The sequence below is a fragment of the Equus asinus genome, chromosome 24 (genome assembly GCF_041296235.1).
Source record: "Equus asinus isolate D_3611 breed Donkey chromosome 24, EquAss-T2T_v2, whole genome shotgun sequence".
In the NCBI taxonomy this organism is placed as follows: domain Eukaryota; kingdom Metazoa; phylum Chordata; class Mammalia; order Perissodactyla; family Equidae; genus Equus; species Equus asinus.
The window spans coordinates 54,693,895-54,717,480 of NC_091813.1; the positions used below are offsets into that span (position 1 = coordinate 54,693,895).

Genomic DNA, 23,586 nt, shown 5'->3' on the forward strand with positions numbered 1-23,586 from the left:
GAAAAATAAACATGAGGCATGGAAAGAAAGAGGTGATGCTAGAGAGGAAGAAAGAGGAAGAATAATGTAAGATCTTGGGTATCACAGTAAAAAGCTTAGGCTTCTATGCATGGCCAATGGTGAACTAATGGGTAGAGGAATGAGTGGGTCAGATTTGTGCTCTAGCAGCAGCATGAAGGACGCTTTTAAAGAGAAATCAGACTCTAATTAAAGACACCAGGAAAAGAGGCTGCTGCAATACCCTAGACAAGAAGTAATAGTGGCCTGAACCCAACAGAAAGAAGAGCAGAGATTGATATAAGTAGATAAATTTAAGATATATTAAGAACATAGAATTAACATGGTTTAGTGATCGGAAGAGAAATGTGGACTCAATGTTGATCATTCCTCAGTTTCTAGCTTAGACAGACAGTAGATGATTGTACTGCTCACCAAAACAAACAATGTAGGAGGAGGATGTATATCAATAAGATATGATGAGGTGAGGTTCCTGTAGGGCATTTCGAGTTTGAGGGTTTCCGTAGCACCTCCAGGTGAGGTTTACCTATTAAGCAGCCAGAAATATGAGAACGAAGCTTACAGTAGATCTTTGAGTAGACGATGTGAATTTAGAAGTCACCAATATATGAGGTAGGTAAAATATACGAGCAGATGAGATCATTAGGGGATAGTGGATAAAATCAGAAGAGTGGAAGACATTGTCTTAAGGAAAAACAACTTTTAATGGGTAGATAGGAAAAAGGAGCTCAAACAGGAGTTAGAAAGTTATAATGAAACCCAGACATTTGCACAGAAGAGACTGAAAGCTATCTGGAATGCACATGGCACCAAGTGAGAAAGTTTTAGAATGAGAAACATGGTGCATATTTGTAACCTAATTACACATCTCTATGAAATATTATCCATTTGCACACTGAGCACTTTTCAAGATTCAAAATGTTTAAAATGTACCTGTATATTCCACCGAGGGGAAGTAGCATTCAGATGGACTTTCAGAGAGATGAAGCACAAATTTTTCAAGTAACTCTACTAAAGCTGTAATAAACAAGAGAATAATTAGGATATTAAAGGTCAAGAATAATACATGATAACACATCTTTAAATTACAAACTAGCAGATAAAAGTCATCTGAACTTCTTCACAGTTATGCTCTTAAGGGGTCCAAATCAAAACACATAATATTTTAATATTCATAACAATGTTTCTGATGTAAATTAAATTTTAATAGCTACACTGAGAACCTATTCAGCGTAAACCTGGAAAAGAATCATCTGTTATCTTTAGATCCTCTAAGGACTACTTCAGAATTTGCTAAATGATTTTAATACAGAAAGAAAATTATCACTAATTAGGCTATAATATCTTATCATCATTATTCACACATACAGAAAAAAAAATTACGTGAACTCCAAGGTCAGGATCAACACATAGCTCATGTTCCTTTCAAATCCAGGACATATTATGTGTTTTATATACTTTCCAACTGATGGTATCTGTTCAAGGCAACCAGATCAAAAGTAGGCTTGCCAGGGGCTGTGGGGAGGGAGGACGAAGAGGTGGAGCAACGATTTTCAGGGCAGTGAAACTCTTCTGTACGACACTATAACGGTGGATGCACAGCATTAAACATTTGTCAAAATTCATAGAATGTATACCACCAACAGTGAACCCTAATGTAAACTATAAGCTTTGGATGATAATGATGTGTCAAGGTAGCTTCCTCGATTGTACCATGGGTACCACTCTGGCGTGAGATGCTGATAGTGGAGGAGGTTCTGCATGTGCAGGGAGAGGAGGTGTACAGGAACTCCTTATACTTTCCACTCAATTTTGCTGTGGACCTAAAATTGCTGGAAAACAATAAAGTTTTCTAATTGTAGAAAAAGTTGAAAAAGATGCCTTTCTGTCAATGGAATAGAAGAGATTGAGTCATTAAAAAAAAAGTAAGCTTTCTCTGTCTGGCTTAGAAGGGATAAATGATTCTTTTCTGGCCTGGATTGATAATGCCACTCTGTTTGCATACATTACCTCGAAATGGATATAACCAGGTGGATTATAATTAATATGAAATCTAGAAGTATTTTGCTAAAAAGGAATACTTCTATAGAGTGATATGCTTATACATATGGCAAGTAAGCTTTAGGCATCTTTTAAAATCATGCCCTAGTTACATTCAAGATACTATGAACTATATTAATTGAATGGACCCTTTTTCACATCCAAGTCCATTTTAAGCACATAATTCATGAAGGAAAATCACTGTTCAACATGTGAAAAATGTAAAAAACAGGAATAACATATGCTTTCCAACAACTGTAGCTCTGACAAGCTACATCTCACAATATTTTAATGGCTTAAGATAAAAATAAAAATTTGTATTCATTGAACTCTTACTTATATTGTGATTTCAAACTGAAATAAGATGACCATTAAAAAGTACGAGAATGCAATAGTCGAGGGTCAGAAAGGACTTGGTATTGCAGATTAAACTTATAATTGTTCAGACTGGTTCTATCTTCACATGCAGAGGCACAAATTCTCTCACTATAATTAATTCTCATTTTAGCACAACCATATGTTTGCTAATGTTATGCATTTAAGTAAAGTGCTTGAGTTAATGGGAAAAGTCACAGCTTACTGCTAAGTAATTCTTTGAATCTTATGCCTGAAATCATGCTTAGCCATCAGACAGACAGTGAAACACACTTCAGTGAATTGAGAAAATTCTTCATCACATCTGTGAAGAAGCTAAACACAATATGATTTGAAACTTATGAGTCACCAGACTAATTGCAGACTGCAAAGCACACTATTTTCCAGCAAGTACTTATTTTGAAATATGAAATTATGTTATTAAATCAATATATTAGAGGCTTACAGATAAAGTACTTCTATACTTAATATGCAAAAGCGACATCACTGAACTACCTGAAGAAGGTTCTGGATTTCTACTGATTTCAATATATTCATTTTGCCCAGCAACCCTTATGAACAGCACCATGCATTTCCAAATATTTTGATGGATAGGCCATAGTCGTGGAACCATGCTAAAAACTGATTTCCATATGGCAGTTGAACCTGTGGCAACAATCTCCTTGCCTCATTCCTCTAACCGAATGTAAGTGTAGCTGAATTGCACAATTACTAGAGGGGCTATTTATCTCAGTATTACCAACCACTTCACTCACTGTCAAGTCACTGAAAATTCCATTATCTGTAACTCAAGGAAATTAATTCATGTTGTGAAACACTTTTTTTTTTTTGAGGAAGATTAGCCCTGAGCTAACATCCACCACCAATCCTCCTCTTTTCGCTAAGGAAGACTGGCCAGGAGCTAACATCTGTTCCCATCTTCCTCTATTTTATGTGTGGGATGCCTGCTGCAGCATGGCTTGCTAAGTGGTTCATATGTCTGCGCCTGGGATCTGAACTGGCCAACCCCGGGCCGCCAAAGGGGAACGTGCAAACTTAACTGCTGCGCCGCCGGGCCGGCCCCGTGAAACACTTCTTCATGAAAAGGAAGAATTTGACACGTTTTTAAAGATTAACTTGAGCCTGTGAGCTCTGGGTCATATAACCTATTGCTTCTCCCAGTGACTCCTTACAAGTGAGTGCAGGAATATCATACAATTGTACATCCACATTGTTTCACCTGTTCTTCTTATAAGCCGAAAGCTTGGCAGGAAAACTTGAGAAATACCAGGAGCCCAAGTCTGAGAAAGTTGGAAGTTTTCTCTCCTGGTAGCTGTTTAGATGACTTGGGTTTAAATCAATTTGGGAAGACTACTGATGGATTATTCTCCCTCCCCCACCCTTTACCCTTACCACAAAGGATAGTAGCTGCCCAGAGTGGGGAGCAGAACAGGGAGTCAACAAGTAGGTTCTTACTAAGTTCTTGTTAATTGAATTCCTTTTTGTTCACCTCCTTTTGGATTCAGACCACATAACTTACAGATAAATTAAGACTACTTCATTCACTTATAATTATGAAAAAATATTAATGAACGTACATGGTACTGATTGTATATCCCAGAGCCTTACAGAGAGATTTTAGGGAGAAACGATAATTTAAAAATCTTTGGTTCTTAAGGCCAGCCCCTGTGGCCTAGTGGTTAAGCTTGGTATGCTCCGCTTCAGCAGCCTGGGTTTAGTTCCCAAGCATGGGAATCAGTTTGCCTGTCAGTGGCCATGCTGTGGTGGCAATTCACATACAAAAAAAAAAAGAGGAAGATTGACAGCAGATGTTAGCTCAGGGTGAATCTTTCTCAACAAATTGGGTGGTGAACATGATGTAATCTGCACAGAAATAGAACTATAATGATGTACACCTGAAATTTATATAATGTTATAAATCAATGTTACCTCTACAAAAAAATTTTTTTTAAATGTTTGGTTCTTGGTAACTATAGATTGCTTATATTTAAGACGTGGGTTGAACCAGACTGCAGAGTCAGGCTGTACATGTGTGTATACACACAAACAAGCATGCTTGCTTCACCAAAGTGAGAACTGGGTTAGTATTTCTTCATTGAATCTACCCCAAAATTAGTTCAGCTTAGTTAACAGACAGGAAACAAGTATGTTATGAGATATTGGAGATGTCAGAAATTTCATCACAATCTAAACCAGCATTATTATTATGCTTACCTGTGTTTATTCAATAAATGTTGTTTGCCTCTCAAGTGCAAAACATTAGGCACTAGAGAGGAAGTGTAAAGAGGGAGAACAGCAAAGGGATCAGAGCAGGGATTTCGCGTCAGGTCGCCAGGGCTCACGTCTTGGCTCTGCCACTGTGAACTGGGCTACTTACCTCAAACTTCCAGGTCTTCGTTTCCTCATCCATAAAATGTAGACTATCTTATAAAACTGCTAAGAAGAGTAACTGAGTTTTGCGTGAGCTACAGACCCCACTGGGCAGAGGTCTAGGTCTGTTTTTGAAAGTAGCTTACAATCTAACGGTGGACACGGTTTCAGGGTAATGAACAACTGAGGTCGAGACCTGTGGGAAGTGCCCCAAGATCCCCACAGAACACAGTTCAATCGTAATGTTCTACTTGTTTATCCTGCTTCAGAGTCATGGATAATGGTTGAACAGGTGATTTTTCTCTTTTGTCTTATCACTCTCCCTGTTAGAGAGAAACTCAGGACCTACATGTTTACTTATGGTGCTTAAACTGAACATTAAACCAAGCTGCTGCTTTCTCAATGTGTTCTGTGCCTTTGGTATGTGCAGAACCCATGGAAAATCTATTTTAAATATTCTCCATCATGTAACCAATGATAAATATATATTTATAATAGACATTTTATAAACATTTGGGGGTAAAACATAGTTTGCTTACTTAACACTAAAATTTTGGAGAATGTTTGATTAAGACATATTTATTTTAGATATACATATAAATACTTATATTCAAATATATCAAAATCTGTTTAGATAACTACAAATATTTTAGATATATAAAATATATGTCATAGATATGTCATTATTCTCTGAAAATATAATTTCTCGAACTAACAAAATATAAACTTACTTTTATTTCCCACTTTTAATTTTATAACAAATGATAGAAATATGAAAACTAAAGCACAGCTGATAAAGTGGACAATAACTTTTAAATTATAGATTCAAGAAATCTAGCTTATATTGAGACTGTAACTTTTTTATTAGCCCTTCTTTATTCACAATAATGTAATTAACATTACGATGATTTTAGGAAACAAATGCATACATAAATATCTGAACATCAAACAGCTTGTTAGCTAGTTTAGAAAACACAGCTATTCCCTCAAAACAAAATTTCCTTAAGACTCACGAAATTTATTTGGCTGGATGTGGCAGAGTTTCAAAATATCTGTCAAGAAAAAATTCAACAAAGTTCCCCAAAATATAGCAGTATGGTATGTTCAGGTGAAAGCCAGTGAAACCAAGCAAACTGCTACCTAGGCAAAGGCGCATCAGTGCTCCAGTCCTGCTTGCCAAGACCTCTGAGTTCAAAAGAAGCTTAGCGGTTTCTCAGATTTTAATTTCTGTTCTCCAGGATCACAAGTTTTTCAGAAGTCAACAGACTTTTGGAATTAGTATTATTCTAGACATGCCTGTACTAATCTTCAGGAAACACAGCTTCTATTAATATAATATTCATACCAAAAAACCCACAGAAATTCAAAAATGTACTCACCACCTCCGCTGATTAGATCGGGTTTGGCCTTCATCAGCTTGCAAAATTGTCTTCGGCAGTTTTCTATCCACTCAGTTTGCTTATCAGACATTTTCAAATGTAATAAAAGTTTGCCAAGATCACTGTCTAATAAGAAAGATGGCATGTTATATTATTATAATAAGACATGCTAGGTACACTGAAAAATAAGTGTTAACGTTAAGTATGTAAACAGTTACAAATTCCAGAAAAAGTATAGAATATACATGGCTTTCAAAGGAAAATAAACATTTTTCTGTAATTACATCTTATATTATCAGTTGCTATCTACCACATTTATTAAAAGCTCATAAAAATGGACTGTTTTACTAAAAGCTCATAAAATGGACTATTCATTTATAACCGTAATTCTTGAATATTCTTTTTCTTATACAAACATGACTCATTACTGAATATTTAATAGACAGTGCAGACCCTAAGATTTCACTACATAGACTGATGTGAATATTATACTCACTAAATGTACATTTAGGTGCAATGTTACTCATTTCTTTAAAAGCAAAAAGAAAGCTTAAGCTTAAGTATAGGAAAATCTCTAGTCAGTCATTTATTTTCTTTCCTTGGAAAAAAACGTTACTCTGAAAATGAATGGTGATGAAAGAGTATCTGTGGCTAAAATGTAACTTTTCTTCTTTATAAGCAATTTCAAGAATACATGATGGCTTCCACCTAACTTTATTTTTAAATTTACATTTAATTCCCACGAGGTTTTTTTCACCTTTCATTTTAGATTCCCATGAGATTTTATATTAGAAAACATTTGGAAAAATAGGAGCGAGGATTGAGGTGTCACTAAAAAAGGATGCAAGACTGTATGCACATAGACATATATCCTATTTCCTCACACACGTAGGTAAAAATCCAAGGAGGAGTAAAAGAAGTAATGAGGCTCTCTTATTTTCTAGAAGAGCATGGGGGGAATCGATAGTCACATGAACTCACACCTTCTACCACTTTTCTTGAAGGAGATTTTGGGGATCAAAAGGCAACAAGAAACTTTTGAAAATTTAGGGTCAAAGGCCTGGTTGCTTCTGCCCACGATGTGGTCTGGGAATAATAACACTACAAAATACCCCCGCCTAAGCTCTACTTTGGACAGATGAATCCCACCAGGAAGAAACTCGTGGTCAACCTCAGGTAGAAAGAATTTCAACCAACTCTTCACTATTTTCTTAAGATGAATAAAATTATAAGAAAGAGAGCAAGTCTTTATTCATACAGGCTTTAAAAATTAATCTTTCCACCATACCAAAACTAGTTTGATTTTATTTTTACATCTAATCTTTCTAAAAATACATTCAGTAAATATAGTCTGTGGCTATAACAATCAAGACAGACCAGATTTCTTGCCCTCATGAACCTTACATGTCAAAGCAAACGTATGTGTGTATACGCGTGTACGTGTGTGTGCATACAGATTATACACACAGATTATAATAGATATAGTGCAATCAAGATATACATATCATTCCTATGATCTAAATTGGTTTTATTTAGCACTAAATAAGAAGCTATGTATCCTCACAGTCCTCATGGTTATCACATATCCAATTGTATGATTAAGTATAGAAATAATAATTTAAACATGTCCTTGCCCTATTTGACATATAGGTCACAAAAAAAGCCTTCTCATATCAAAGCTACAGACATACTCTTTCATACAAACACAGGAGTATACAAATAAATACAACAAATATATGCATACTCACATAAATACACATAAACCAGAAAGAATTGTTTCGCTGAAAGAATGTGTAATTCTGATATTTAGTACTAATCTACTATATTCTCCTTGAATATCAAGACCAGAATAATCCTCTAACATTTCACAACCAGCCTCAATCAGAATTAATAATGAGATAAAAATTAAGTCAAAGGAGAAAATGATTCTTTTTAACAAAAATTCTCAAAACTTTTAATCTAAACTCAAATATCACAGCTGATAATTTTGTTGAAAATTATGTTATTAAGAACAAATTTTTAATGTTAAATGGATCTTGATATACATTAGGTAAAAGACTTCATTCAACAGCATTAACATGGAATTTTTACAGTTTCAATTTAGAATATCTACTTATTTCCCAAGAGCAAACTACCGAGAGCCTAATAAGAATCACTAGCGGCACATGATCGCAAAGACAAATGCAGTTTGTTTGTTTTTCATCTTTGTTTCCTTCTCTATGCCATCTTTTCTATCCACGTGTAACCCTGTCACTTATAACCACTACCATCTCCTTCAACTAGAAGATGTCCATGTAGCTCTTTCATAAATTACCTGCTATTTAAAAATCCTATGTTATCCTGTGCCTCTTCCCTCTTGCTCCACACCCCTCCTTCTGCTCTCTTCTCTGCTTTCACATTTGCTATTGCTTCACTTTTTCATCATCTCATTCTAAGGAAAAGAGCACAAGGCCCTATGATTGCACACAGTGCTGAAGTAGCAGGTATGCATCTGAATCTATGGGTTGATGCACTGAAAGGCCCAGTGTAGAAAGCTAGAAATTGGATTTGAGGTAATAAAGAAATGCTGAGCTGGACACAAAGTGACTACAAGACACTTAGGAGACAACTTGGTATCCTTTACATACTTGTGGTTATGGTTTCCCCCAGCCAGCAATGAGAGTGTGAGCTTTCCAATTTGCCTTCTTCACAGTTAAAAATATTTAGTGATTTGATATAACCTTAACTGAAAAAACATGTATACCTGTGATTTTTTGTATTTGAGGGGAATAATAATTTCTTTATTTCCCCCTCTAAATTTAGGGCCAACAAGAAGTAGATAGAAATAGATAAACAGAGTTCAAAATATCTGTTAGTACCAAAACAGCTAAATTAGGCACCAGTACTTGGATCTGCTGCCACATGGGCTTCCAAACATGTCCCCTGAACCAAACAAACCTATTCAATCACAAACAATGAGAGACAACCAAAAGCCTTTCCTGACTGCTCGTGTTAGAAAAGGTGTGAATATGACCTAAAGACAGGCTCACTTGAAAGCACAGCCTACAAGTAGGCTAATTCAAGATTTTCCATTCCTTCTACCAAATTCACCTACCAAACTTTCTTCCTTCCTAGCTTTCTGCAGAATAAGTGAGGAAGTCCAGAGAGAGGCCAATGCGTTACTCCAGCAAAGGCCCTTGGACCAGAGAATGAGGCAAGGGGAAATGGAATCAGAGGAATGGAACCACAGGAATACAATCACTCTAAATTAGTGATTACAGCAGTAGAACAATATGAATGATACATAGAAATTTTGGGAAACATGAAATTCTATGTCTATAATCACACAAAAAAATTAAAAACCAGATTTTTGCTCTGGTCATGATGGAAGAACTGGGAATAGACTTGCCCTTCTGCTGTAAACAACTAGAAAACTGGAGAAAATATATCTAACAACTGTTTTCAGACATTGGCCAACAGACAGTTCAGGACTGTCATGTCTGAGAAAAAGGAAACTAATGAGGTGAGCTTTACAACAGGTGCAATTTAACCACCGCCCAGCTCTCCTTTCTCCCACTCCCCTTCCCTCTTTCCTATCCTCCGCACAGGTAACAATAAGTGACTGCACTAACTCATTTCTTCCTACTTATCTAAACTCTCAGGTGGCAGGGGGATGATGTTTCTGAGAAGTTATTTATACCACAAGGAAGATAATTTCTTCACGCATGTAAAATGACTCATATGTGCTCACATACATGACATATACATATAGGCACACACATATGTATATTTGCACATGCCCATATATATCTATGTACATATGTACATACACATAGATAATATTAATCAGTAGTTTTTAAAGGGCTTTTACATTTTAGTATGGTGACCCTAAAAATGTGCACAAAGAAAAATAACTGAACAAGATGATGTCTCAAGATTCTTATTTACAGATGAAGATAAATCATCTAATAGCTAACAATGATGCCAATGAGCTAACAAGAGGCAATTTAACAGATGAGGAGATGCTAACTGTAGCAAGGAGAATAAATCTAGAAGCTGGGAGACAAATGAGGAGGATATCATGTGCACGAAACTGAAGTGGTTTTTGTCCACAACTGTGAAATGATATCCCAAAATTTTGCAGTGCAAATGATCGCTAAAATAACACCTATTAGAATCAGTGAATCATTACTTTTAAATCAAAAAAGCAAAATGGAAAGTAAACTCTTGCCTTCAAAATAGCTATTGTGTCTTAAAGTATTAGTAGCTTAAACACAGTATTTTTAAAAGCCCCCAATTGTTAATATACCAAACTGTATTCATCCAGAAACATTATTTTCAATTTAGCTTTATACCTGTTAGAAATGCATTTGGCTCCATTTTTCTCACTGAGTTCAGAGAAACATCATCACTGTACTCTCTTAGGTACAATGGAAAGCCAGGCGTGCTCCTGAGTTCCTCTCCCGTTTTCTGCCATTCTAATACGAGTACAGAATCAGTGACACATCAGCTATATCAGAATGACATATGTTTGATTCATATTCAATTCATAATGTTTCTATGTAAAATCTCTTTCCGAGGTAATTCTGGGCTATCCACAGGTGCCTAGATCATTCTCTCCTACTTAACAAGAACCACAGTAATGTCAGGACCACTATTATTAGGAGGAAGTATTAGGTACTGCTGTTAAATTGAAAATAATGACTTATTCAAATACCTGTGTTTTAAGGACAAACAGAAAGACAATAGAAGTTACTGTCCAACATGGTGGGAAAATACGGAATTAAATAAACAGGCTTGAAATTGTACTAAACTAAAACAGCATGTGATAGGAAAGAAGTCATAAGCGTGTTGGGCCTTGTAGGCTACGGGGAAGCCACTGGAGGGTTTCAACCAGAGGAATCATGATACAATCCACATTTCAACAGCATCACTTTGGAAGCTGTGCTGAGAACACACTGAACACTCGGCAGGTTACTGCACTAACAGAGGTGAGAGAGGAGGGTGGTGGTGTAGGAGTTTATTTCAGAAATGCAGTCAAGAGCATTTGCTGACAGATTAGATGTAGGGTATGAAGACAGGGAGGAGTCAAAGAAGGCCCTCAGGTTTACTGCCTGAAGAACAGGAAGCACAGCGTGGCCATTTAATGAGGAAGAATACCAAAGGAATGGATTCTGATGAAGTATCATAAGTTTATCAGACTTGTTAAGTTTGATATGCTTATTAACCCTCCTTGCAGAGGTGTCAAGTAGACAGATACAATTACAGAGTTCAGGGTAGAGCTAGGGGTTGAAGACATAAGTCTGAGAGCCATCAGCATATTGAACAGTATTTCAGTCACGAGACTAGATGAGACCCTCCCAAGAGTAAGCATAGCTAGGAAGAAAGACAACTGAGAGCTGAGCCCTGGGGTGCTCCAAAGCTTAGAGGTTGGAAAGACGTGAAAGATCCAACAAAGGAGACAAAGGAGAATTTGCCAGAAATGCAGGGGGAAAATCAGATAACGTATTTTCTGAAAGCCAAGTGAAGGAAGTGTTTCAAAAAAGAGAGATAGATCAAACATGTTAAGTGTCTATGGGGCCGGCCCGGTGGTGTAGTGGTTAATTTTGTGCACTTCAGCAACTTGGAGTTCACGGGTTCAGATCCCACGTGCAGACCTACACACAGCTCATTAAGCCATGCTGTGGAAGCACCCTACATACAAAACTGAGGAAGACTGGCACAGATGTTAGCTCAGTGACAATCCTACTCAAGCAAAAAGAGGAAGATTGGCAACAGATGTTAGCTCAGGGCCAATCTTCTTCACCAAAAAAAATAAAAAATAAAAAGCTAAGTCTAGTAGGATGAGGACTGAGATCTGGCCAGTAGATTTAATCATGGTGGAATGGTAGCAGTAAAAGCTTAATTAGCTTTCTAGAAAGAATGGAAAGAGAGTAACTGGAATATAAAGATTAGACAACTCCTTCAAGGAATTTTGCAGTAAAAAGACAGAAATGGGATTGTAGTGAGGGGAAAGAGGGTTCAACAGTAGGTATTTTAAATATGGAAGAACTAACAGCATGCTTGTTGGCTTATGGAGAGCACTCCCCCCAAAAAAAAAACAACAATAAAGAAAAAGAGAGAACTGTTAGAAACAATATCTTTGAGAAAAAGAGAATGGAATGTAGTGCACAAATACATAGAGAAGTTGGCCTTTGTTAGTAACACTAGCAGTTTATTCACAGTAATAACAGAAAATCTAAATTGGCACAGATGCAGCTAAGTGAGGTGACATGTTTCAGGAGCACATGGAAGCTCTTTTCTGACTATTTCTACTTGGTCAGTAATATAGGAAACAAAGTTAGCATCTGACAGGAAGGATGGGGAAGAGGTGAGGAAAGTTTGATGAAAGAGAAGATTTGAGAGTAGTTATCACGGAGACCAGGGGAGTGAACGGGACACAGGGGCCACTGTTCGACCGCCAGCAGCATTACAGGCCCACCTGAGGTTAATATCATTCAGCAGTTATCTTTGGGGCTAGACAGAGAAACTATTATTACTCCCTTTTCTAAATCACTTACAAGAGTAGAGCAGCGAGTGAAATTATACTCCTCTGAGCACTGATTCCTAGGAATTGATGATATATTTTTTTCTTCTCAGAGAAGTCTCCATCTAATCTTACTTTTTGATTTCTGTCTTGTTCAGTTTAAAATGATAAAGACATTTTTTATCAAACTATTTTGAAGAAACAAATTACCAAATGTGGCAGTCACATAATAAAATTCATAATGAATGAAGCTGTTGTTGAAAAAACTAATAAAAAATATTTGTTTCCAAGTGAAACAGCAAAGATAACAACACTACGTCACAACAAGCAAGAGATCACAGGAAAATGGCTGAGGCCCCGAGAATGGACCATGTCTTATAGATCATCGTATCTCCAGTACCTAGTGAAGCACCCGAAAATCAGCACTCGAGAAACGCATTAAATAAAGGAATGAGTGGGCAAAGAGATGAGGAAACCTAAACCAAGAATGACAGAACATAAAAACTCTGATTAAGAAGACAAAGTAGGATAGGAAAACACACTAACAGACTGAGAATGGTTTGGATTCACAGAAAGACGGGAGTCGGTGGGAGGACAGTCCAAATGGTATTCTCTCAAGAGTCTCTCTTTGAAAAATACTTAACATCACTCCCATGTCTCTGAAAGCAATAGATTAGGTCACACAAGAGGAAAATACAAACAGAAAATTTTTAAAGTGCAAATATTATAAAGACAAATATTAACAACTTTAAAAGAGCCCTCATGCTCTTTCTCTTTCCCTGACCTCTAGGTAGAGACGAAAAAAATAGAATTTTTGTTTCTATGCAATTGTGAGATATATAATGTACATCTCAAACACTGAATAGAAACAAAATGTCTATCAATTGATGGCCTCTATTAATTGTTTTAAAGCAAATAAACACAGGGAAAGAAAAATGGCATATGAAGCCTAGAAGGAAGAAAGAGGAAAAATTTCTTATTTTTCAACAATCATTCCATAGAATCTAACCTGTGTGAAATGAATCTTATATATGTCATTTCTTTCCAATGCAAGTTTGATGGCTTTATAAATATCATGTTGATATAAGATTTAACTTCCCAAATTAATGAATAGTTTCATTATACATGTTCATATTTCATCTTAGAATTCTTTAGTCTAAAAACTAAAATTTCATTCCTCATATGATAAGGTCAAAATGCCTGAACTCGAGCAACTCTGTCCTTATGGCTAAGGTTGGCTTACCTGTTTAGTTTTCTCTCTGGTCACTCTTACTCCCAAATCTCAGACATCCTTGAACTACTCACAGTTCTCTGAATATAATTGCTCCTTCTAGACTCTCTGCTATTTCCTCTAGTAAAAATGCTCTTCCATTACCCAGAAAACACATACTTACACTTCATGCCTTGCTTTAAACACAATTTTCTTTGGAAGGGTGTCCCACTATGTGGTATCCTAGCAGGCTGCACATTTGTCTATTTAGCTCCTATCACACTGTACTACCATATAACTATCTAACTACTTGAACATATTCTCTAAAAGTTCACAAACTCCTCTAAGGTGGATACCTGAATTTTTATTATATTGATATAATACATATTTATATCCCAAGTCTTGAGCACACAGGACTTATGTATGGCACACAGATACTAAAAAATATTACTCTGTTGAATAAGGTTCTATGTATCTCAAAAAACACTGATTCCTTTTTTTAAACCAAAAAAAGATTCTGATAAAATTATTTAGCATACAAATATTAATTTAGTAAGAAATGTGAAAAAATAAAAACTTGCAAAGAAATTGGCATAAATGTATTCATGTATACAAGCCGAATGAAAAACAGTATTAATCTCCCTTCATAATGCTTTCTTTTTTCAAATTACAACAACAAAAGCACTAAAACAACATGGCATTTGATGGTAAATATTTTACCTTGTCTTACATCAGCATTTCTTGTAACTTCCGACAGATAGCAGTTTGGCAAAGGATATGATGAAAACATTGGCCAAGGATATGGATCATCACCCTAAAAAAAGCAAGACAGATGATTTTACATAGTTTACAATAATATGAATTTTAAGGCTTTCTGAAATATCATTAATTTAAATTGGCTTTTGTTTTATGAATTCTAGAGTTTTGGTCAAACTAACCAAAAGCTATCTGATCTCATAATTCAATGCTCTGATAATAACTAAAATGAAATGTAATAGAAACAACATTAAATAAGCACTGGAGACAAATAGATGGGAACCTGTTCAAGCAACTAGGACTCATCACGACAGATTTAGTATTTTTTTTCATGAAAAGAAAATTATAGTCTTCAAAAAAACCTGTATTTCCTCTGTTGCTCACAAAACTGTTTCTCTTGTGCTGTAAATCATTTCTATCTCATCTTTCCCAGAGTGACAAAGCAAAAATGTACTTAATAACAACAACAAAAACCTTCAAGAGAATATCAAACTCTATGAATACTGATGGAGGAGAGGTACTCAATATTGCAAATTAAATACAAAAAGAATCTAATCATCTACTAAAAATTAGATAACATGAAAGAGAAAGATATCAAAAGTAAAACTTCAAAGACACGTGGAAAATGACTTTTTGTCTTTTTTTTTTTTGAGGAAGATTAGACCTGAGCTAACATCTGCTGCCAATCCTCCTCTTTTTGCTGAGGAAGACTGGCCCTGAGCTAACATCTGTGCCCATCTTCCTCTATTTTATATATGGGATGCCTATCACATCATGGTTTGATAAGCACAGGTCCGCACCCAGGATCCGAATCAGCAAACCCACGGCCACTGGAGCGGAACGAGTGAACTTAATCAGTGCACCACCAGGCCAGCCCTGGAAAACGACAATTTTTTTTTTTTTTTTGCTTTTCCTCCTCACCTCCCCCCCAGAACATAGTTGTACATTCTAGTTGTGGGTATGACAACTTTTTAATGAAACAGTACCTTACTCTGCAACACAAACCAGCACTCAGGACCCCTCGCCATGAAGAAGACTATTTTCATTTGAACACGTTTACTGGCATCCAGAGTTTTCCTAGTAACAAAAGTTCAACTCTGTGATCTAGACATTCAGCAGCTGTTGTTTACTGTCACCTGAGTTGGCTACGTTGCTTCAAAAGATGTCAGAAAAATGTTCCGCTTTCTCTTTACCTCACTCACCTTCTCCAGTATCCTTGGTGGCAAAATCCGTTCCATTGGCCCACCAGTAAGATTTATTCTAACAAGAACATGATTTCTTTCTACTGATAAGCCGTCAATTATAAAATCTCTGAAAAATAAATATATCAATTTTGTCATCTCCTTAATTGAATATGATTTAATTTTAAAACCAAGTCAGTGGAATATAAAGAAAAAAGGCAGAAAAATTTCTATAGAGAGATCTGGAAAATAGGCTATCAATGTATGGCTTATAAAGGGCTAAATTCACTTTCATCTTATAGCTTTCTTTGCCTAAGAGCAAAGAATTGATGGAGATATAATGGATACGAGATGAATGACATTAGTAAATATTTCCTTGACAAATGTTATTGCCTTTAAAGAAATGGGATTAAGACATGCATTATTTCCACAATGCCGTTATCACATTTTTGGCCAAGTTTCCCTTAAATTCTAGACCAGTGCCTTAAATTCAAAATCTAAATGGTGCTTTTGAGCAGCCTCCACACTTCTTGCAGCTGTTAATACCACCCTTCTATACTACATCTAGAGTATCTAGTTACGTGCCTGGTCTTCTATAATCTTCTAAGACCTAGCTAGGATAGAGGCACACATTTTTTAAAATTATAGACACGAAAACAATGCCAGCTATTGAATGTGTATTCAATAAATGTCAGCCAAAGAGGAGATGGCAAGTGTGATCTGTTAAAAGAAAAAGAATTATCAAGATATTACCATAACCTCATTTTGCAATAATCAGATTTTATGACTATGAATATAATTAAGAGAATGGAGCAAAGTGTCTCTACAAGGGACACATAATCAAACATTTTATTTAATGGGTCATCTTACACATGCAGCCTGGATTTAAAGGTGATACAACTTCATGTAACCATTAATAAAGTTAGGGCTTAACTAAAAACAAAAACCAAACAAAAAACTAAATTAAAACAAGAACTTAGAAAGCAGTACTCTGCAAGGCCTCTCCAAGAACATCTATCACAATCTTTCTGTGACGTTTATGCTTTAACTGCTTTTTACTCTGTTGTTTAAATCTAGTGAATTCAGATAGTGGAGAAACATTAAACAAACTATACAGAAAATTACTGTCTTTACAGAGTATCTGTAAAGAAAACTGCTGTTATTATCATGTCGTAATAGGCATTTTTTTTACCTCTGGCTCTCAGAGGTCTCTAAGATATTTTCTTCTTGAGCATTTAGTAGCATTTCCGATACTTGATACTGAGCCTCTAATAGGAGCAGAGTGTCCAGATCACAGCATACCACGCTTAATAACCTATACAAACAGGAACAATGAAAGCAGACTTTGTAAAATCTGTCCTAAAAGTTTAGAAACTTTCTTAGTGTCTCAAATACCGACACGTCAAAATATAAATTTATATTTTTATAAGAAAGATCACATAGTTATTTCAAATATATTTTTTAATCATTTTGAATAGTATTTGACTTCAAAAGTTTTTCCTATTGAAATATTATTTAAAGACCACGGGTAATTCCTAACCAAGATTTTTAAAAATTGTCTAAATCTAGGAATAGCAAATTTTCTTCTCAAGTGCTACTTAATTTAAAAATTAGAGAACGTTAACAATTCCATAAAAACTGCAAATTCCGACTTTTTATTCATCACTTAATTACAGAAAAAATGACAGAATCATTTTACTACCGATTCAAGAAATGTTCATTAGGTGAAAGGTCAATGAGTAACTTTATAATTGTCAGATAAAGCTGAGAACATCTACGCACACTGACGCATCTTAACACTACTAAAAGAGAGACAAGTAGAAGTCATGTGGCTCCTATTGTGACACAAGAGGACGTACACTGCACTGTCTATGAAACAGTCTTGCCAAGAAAACTGAACCTGAAACTACCCAATCCTAGGTATCTCACTATCAGTTCACAGGAACTACAAGGAGCAGAGAAATATGTTAAAAGATACCACAGGCAGGAAACAATCAAATTCAGAATTTGGAGAAACCTACATATTATTACAATATTATTTCTTTAGGGAAAAAATGCATTTAAAAAGGGTAGAGGAAGTTATAAACTAAAAAAAAATAAGTCAATGTGAAGATTTTGTTTTGATTGTGATTCAAGCAAAAACTGTAAAAGTGCAAAAAGTTCTTTAGTCTCATAGGAAAATATGGGAAAGGTACTAGATGAGATCAAGGAAATAGTGTTAATTTTGTTAGATGTAATAACGGCATAGTGGTAATGCTTTTTTTTTTAGGTCCTTATCTGTTACAGATACACACTGAACTATTCATGGGTAAAATGGCATTATAGCTGGAATTTGCTTTAAAGTACTTAAGAAAAAAATGTGTATGGGAGGGAGAGAGAGATGAAGAAAGATTGGAAAATAGTGATAATTGTTAAAGATGAGTGATGGGTACATGGAAGGTTCATTATACTCCTGCTCATCCTACCTTTTTATATGTCTACTAATACTATGATATAAAAGTATATAAAAAAGATAATGTGAAGGGGACACTGGGTGGCTTCAGTAGATCGAGTGGTTAGGGAAGGTTTCACCGAAAGGTGGTATTGACGAAACAGGAGATCCAAGAAGAAACCAACCTTCTGATTACACGTCTGCTGATTTATCTCAGAGAGATAGTCAAACACGAGCATAATAGCTTACATACAAAGACACTTATTGCAGAATGGTCATAATAACAAAAGAAAATTTTTTTAATGTCCATCAATAACAAAAAGTTTAAATGTTTAAGGTACATTTTTATAGTTGTATACTATGCAGACATCTGAACAGAGTAGTTATATATATTTTGATAAAGAACTATCTCCAAGGTATGTTAAGTGAAAAAGGAGAGGCACAAAATGTTGTGTACAGTGGTAGCATCTGAATAAAAATGGAGAAACACTTGAATATATATACAAATATATATTTGTTTTTACACAGAATCTCTCTCCAAGGATAAAAAAGAAACTGGTTAGAACTGTTAGCTCACGGGGTGGGGGTTGGGGGGGGGGATCTGAGATGCTGGAAGGAAACAGGCTCCTCTCTGTATATCTTTTAGAGTTTCTGAATTGTGGTGCAATATACATTCTACCTATTCAATAGCATCCATAAAAAGAGAGAAAATATGTTTGGTGGATGTCTTTAAGAGTCAAAAATGGCAACTCAAATTCCCTCCCTAGAATCTGGCTAAAATAACCAAATGCATATAAAAGTAAAACTACTATTATCAATTTAGAGAAATGGTCTATACTTAGTTTATAAAAGTGAAAACATTTGCTAGATAAAGTGCAATGGAACCAAAATGAAAGGATACTTACACTATCATCTGCAAATTAGAAGTTTAAGTTGGCATTTCCCCTTTCTCATCCTGGAAATAATCCCAAGGATTGAGAGGAGAGACAAATAGCATATCATAAAAGTTTTTAACCACAAAATGAGTTGAAGGGCAGTCAAAATAGGGCAAATACTGCTAGCGGGGAAAAGAAATTGAGAAAGGATGTCATGGCTGCCCATGATGGAAAAAACAGTAAAATAAATTTCTCAAAAGAATAAATTTCTAAGTAAAAACAACAAATTTTTCAAAAAGGAGGAGTATACAGTCATGCACTGCATAATGATGCTTCCAGCAATGACGACAGTGGTCACATAAGATTAGTACATATAGTCTAGACAGGTAGTAGGGTATACCATGTAGGTTTGTGTAAGTCCACTCTATGATGTTTGCACAATGGCAAAATTGCCTAATGACGCATTTTTCAGAACATATCCCCATTGTCAAGTGATACATGACTATACTCAGATTAAAAACCTAATCCCCTATTTGCAACAGTGGAAATGGAATACAGAGGACAGCAACAGGAGGACCCTTGATTCTCCTGTAACTCTTGTAGTAGAAGGCGCATGGTGGAACAAGGAGTCACAGACAAATCAATTGTTAATTATTGGTTACAGGTTAGAGAGACAATTATTAATAAACAAAACTACCTCCATAGTAAGGTCAGCAGAGACAGCACAAAAAGGGGACAAAAACACTCTCTCGCACAACTTGGGCCTGTAGAAAGATTCCAACTAACCAGGCACATGACCCTACCTTCTCTTCAACATGAGCCTCCTACAAACAGCTGATGATAAAAAAGCAACTTACGTCCCTCCAAAAAGAATGCAGGAATGCATACAAAGGTGCTCCAGGAAGATGGAGGAAAATAACAGGAGGAACAGATGGCAAATACACCCCCAACACACACACACACAGCGTTACCATTAAGCACTTGAAAACTATGACCAAATAATTTTCCATGAATTAAAAAAGTTATACATATGTATCAAACCAACACATTCTACAACTTAAACGATGTTATATGTCAATTATATGTCAATAAAAAAATGTTTAATAAAGCAATGGTCCCCATTAAGCTCTTTGCACAAAACAGAGTTGGACGAGCACAGGAAGAAACAGCAAAACAACCAGAAAAGATAAAACATGAACTAGAAGAGCGAAAGAAAGAAGAATAAAATTGTCATCGAAATTAACGCACAATTGGCAACAGTAAAACAAAAAAAGCAAATGCTGCTAAAAGCACAATAAATGGTATAGGGGACAGAATGAGAGTAGAAAATATAATGAAAATAAAGAGTCTGAATTACGGATTTCTTGAAGAGATAACAGAAATAACCCAACAGGGTACATCTTTAAAGATATTCATCAAGAAAATTTGAGAGAAAAGCAGCCATGAGTCTAAGTACATAAAGTACACCACACATCCAAGGGGAAACGGGACCAAAAGAGTCAACGCTGAGCCAGCGCCTAGTAAAGCTATTTGACTTAAAGAAAAAGACAGAAGCACTGAGGCATCTAGGGAAAAAGATCAAGTCACTAAAAGAGTGGGAAGGGAGGAGGAGGAAATCAGGCTGTCCTCAGACATATCCACGGCAACATTCAACACCAGCAGAACCACGGAGCAACACTGGGAGGAGAGCTAACGCCGTGCAGATATTAAAATACAGTACGAAGCTGTAATAATTTTTAAAGTGTGTTAATGACACACGAATAAACAAAAGAAAGTCCTGACATAAACTAAAATATAGAGTGAATTTAAAATTATGTCAAAAGCAGAGAGAATTTCCTGATTGACTGAATATGTGGAGCAAAAAGATGTGAAGAACGACTCTACACATTTTGTTAGAAAAATAGTAAGAATCAAGTTGTGACCAACTAAACAATAAAGCTTTAAATTACAAAAGGAGAACCTAGTGACCTTTGAATTTTCCAGAGACTACTAAATCAGTAACTAGGTAATGAAAATGACCCTCAATGTCCTCTAGTTTATGATTTGGAAGAAGGGGTCCATAGGATTTAGACGGACAATGAGATGATCCAAGGTGAACTGAAGCAACTCAGAGCAAATGCATGCCTGGACTGAATTCTCCTCATTAGAGAATGAGTAAATAGAAACTTTAACAAATGATGTGTAAAGATCTTACAAGTACTAGGAATAATGTAAAGCCTAGCAAATTTGATGCAGCAGTAAATTAAAAGAATAGCATACTATGACCAAGTACAGTTCATTCCAGGAAGAAAAGGATAGTTTACTACTAAAACATCTCCTGATGTAATTCATGACATCAATATATAATAGAAAAGAACCATATAATCATCTGACAGATGCTTAAAAGCTACTTGACTTAAGATTCAACATCCACTCTCTACTCCCTGTCCTCCAAAAAAGTTCTAAGTAAATTAAAGAAAGGTTACTTTTAAAATTTGATTTAAAAAACAAATTTATCTCAATGCAAGAGCTAAAAGCATAAACAGGAAAAGCATTCTCATTAAGGTCATGAAGAAGGCAAACTGTCCATTATTTAACATTGTTCCAGAAGTTAAAGTCACTGCAAAAAAGATGAGAAAAAAATAAGAGTCTTGCTATCTGAAAAGAGATAATAATGTTCATTATTAGAAGATGATAAGACTGTTTATTTACAAACTACCCCGCCATGACATAAAATTCAATTTATTAATTTTAAGAAATACTGGTTGAATACCTACTAAGTGCCTACCACTGTTTTAAGTACCAAGGATACATCACTGAACACATATGAACAGAAATCCCAGTCTCTACGGAATGCAAGATAACAGGAGGGGAGCAGACAACGAACAAAATAAAAAGCTATAAAACAAAAAAAAAATACAGCATGGATAAAATAAAAGGAGGAAAATGAATAAGGAATTCTAACAAGGGGGCAGTGGGGCTGGATCACTCTATCAATTTTAAATCAGGTAGTTAGGAAAGACCTCACCAGGAAGGTGACACTTCACTAAACACCTAAAAGAAATGAAGCAAGCCACGGAGCTCTCTTGGGGAAAAGTGTTCCAGGCAGAGCAAACAACTTGAGCAAAGGACCTAGGTGACAGCATGCTGAAGAACAGTAAAGGGGCCAACATAGCCGAAGTGGAATAAGCAAGAGAGAAGTATTAGGAGACAAGGTCAAAGTAAATGTTAGGGGTCCAGATCACGAGGGACTGTGTAAGGCCACTGTGATAACTGGATTTTTCTTTGATGACATGAGAAACCACTAAATAGGGTTTCACCCTGATGATATGAAAAACCTTATGAGTATAGGATTCAGATTATCTGATTTGTCTTTTAATGGGATCACTCTGGCTGAAATATAGGCAGGGACAGAAATAGAGATAACAATTTTAAAAAAGCTACAGTAATAATTTAGATAAGGTAGTGGCTTAAAACATGGTATTGTCAGTAGAGGATCTGTTGATTGAAAGAATGGCTCTGGATTAGACAGACTTAGGGCAGCTGCCATGATCCCCAGCCTTCCAGTACTCCTGCCCCTGCGTGATTCCCTTATCTTGAGTGTTGGCAGGACCTGTCACTTGCCTCTAATCAGAGTATGTAAAATGTCATAGGATGTATGTGATTGCCTGTATATGATTACATGATTATACTATATAAGACTCTGTGCCTTTCTTACTAGAGTCTCTCTCCTCTGCTGGCTTGGAAGAAGCAAGCAGTCATGTGGGGGAAAACCACGCGGCAAGAAACTACAAATGGCCTCTCGGAGTGAGGACAGCCTCAGCTGACAATCTACAAGGGCCGTTAGTCTCTAGGCAGCAAGACAACAAGACCCTCAGTCCTAAAACCATAAGGAATAACATTCCACCAATAATCTGTGTGGGTTTGGAAACAGATCCTTCCCTAAATGAACTTTAATGAGACCACAGCCTCTAGCTGACACCATGTCATGCTTTATTGTACTCTTGTGAGACTGTGAACCGAGGACGCAGCTAAGGTGTACCTAGACAGAAAGTGAGATAATAAATGTGTGTTACTTTAAGCCACAAAGTTTGCGGCAATTTGTTACACACCAATAGAAAAATAACACAAACTCCAAGGTTTAAACCCTAGCAACTAGAAGTATGATGCCGCCATTTGGTTAATAAGGAGAAAACTAGAAACTAGGTAGAGAAAACATATACATATGTATGAATATGAGAATTATGTAGGGTGACCAGTAACAAAATACAAAGAAGACTTTATACTATACCAGTAATAACTAATTAAATCCCTATCATGGAAAAAGAAATCGCATAAATGCAAACATATAACATAGAAGATAACAATAAGAAATGCACAGGACCTATAGGAAGAAAGATACACTGTAACACTGAAGAATGTAAAAAATCTCAATTGAGAGACAGTACCTACCTGGATGAGAATATT

The 23,586-nt window shown here is 35.9% G+C and overlaps 1 protein-coding gene across 9 annotated transcripts in view; it reads right to left on the bottom strand.

Annotated features, from left to right (window-relative positions):
* TBC1D32 (TBC1 domain family member 32) overlaps nucleotides 1-23,586 on the bottom strand; it is a 178,783-nt gene that overhangs the window by 40,874 nt on the left and 114,323 nt on the right. For 8 of the 9 annotated variants that reach the window (XR_011497821.1, XR_006519202.2, XR_011497822.1 and 5 more), the window contains 6 exons: nucleotides 17,027-17,149; nucleotides 15,856-15,964; nucleotides 14,618-14,711; nucleotides 10,517-10,639; nucleotides 6,183-6,308; nucleotides 952-1,035 (listed from right to left, as the gene is read on the bottom strand). Coding sequence is in view for 6 of the 9 variants with exons in the window: in XM_044757205.2 (XP_044613140.1) it covers nucleotides 952-1,035; nucleotides 6,183-6,308; nucleotides 10,517-10,639; nucleotides 14,618-14,711; nucleotides 15,856-15,964; nucleotides 17,027-17,149 (659 nt within the window). In the remaining 3 variants the exon portion in view is untranslated. The remainder of the gene's footprint in view (nucleotides 1-951; nucleotides 1,036-6,182; nucleotides 6,309-10,516; nucleotides 10,640-14,617; nucleotides 14,712-15,855; nucleotides 15,965-17,026; nucleotides 17,150-23,586) is intronic. The other variant, XM_014859481.3, reaches the window with a different exon arrangement.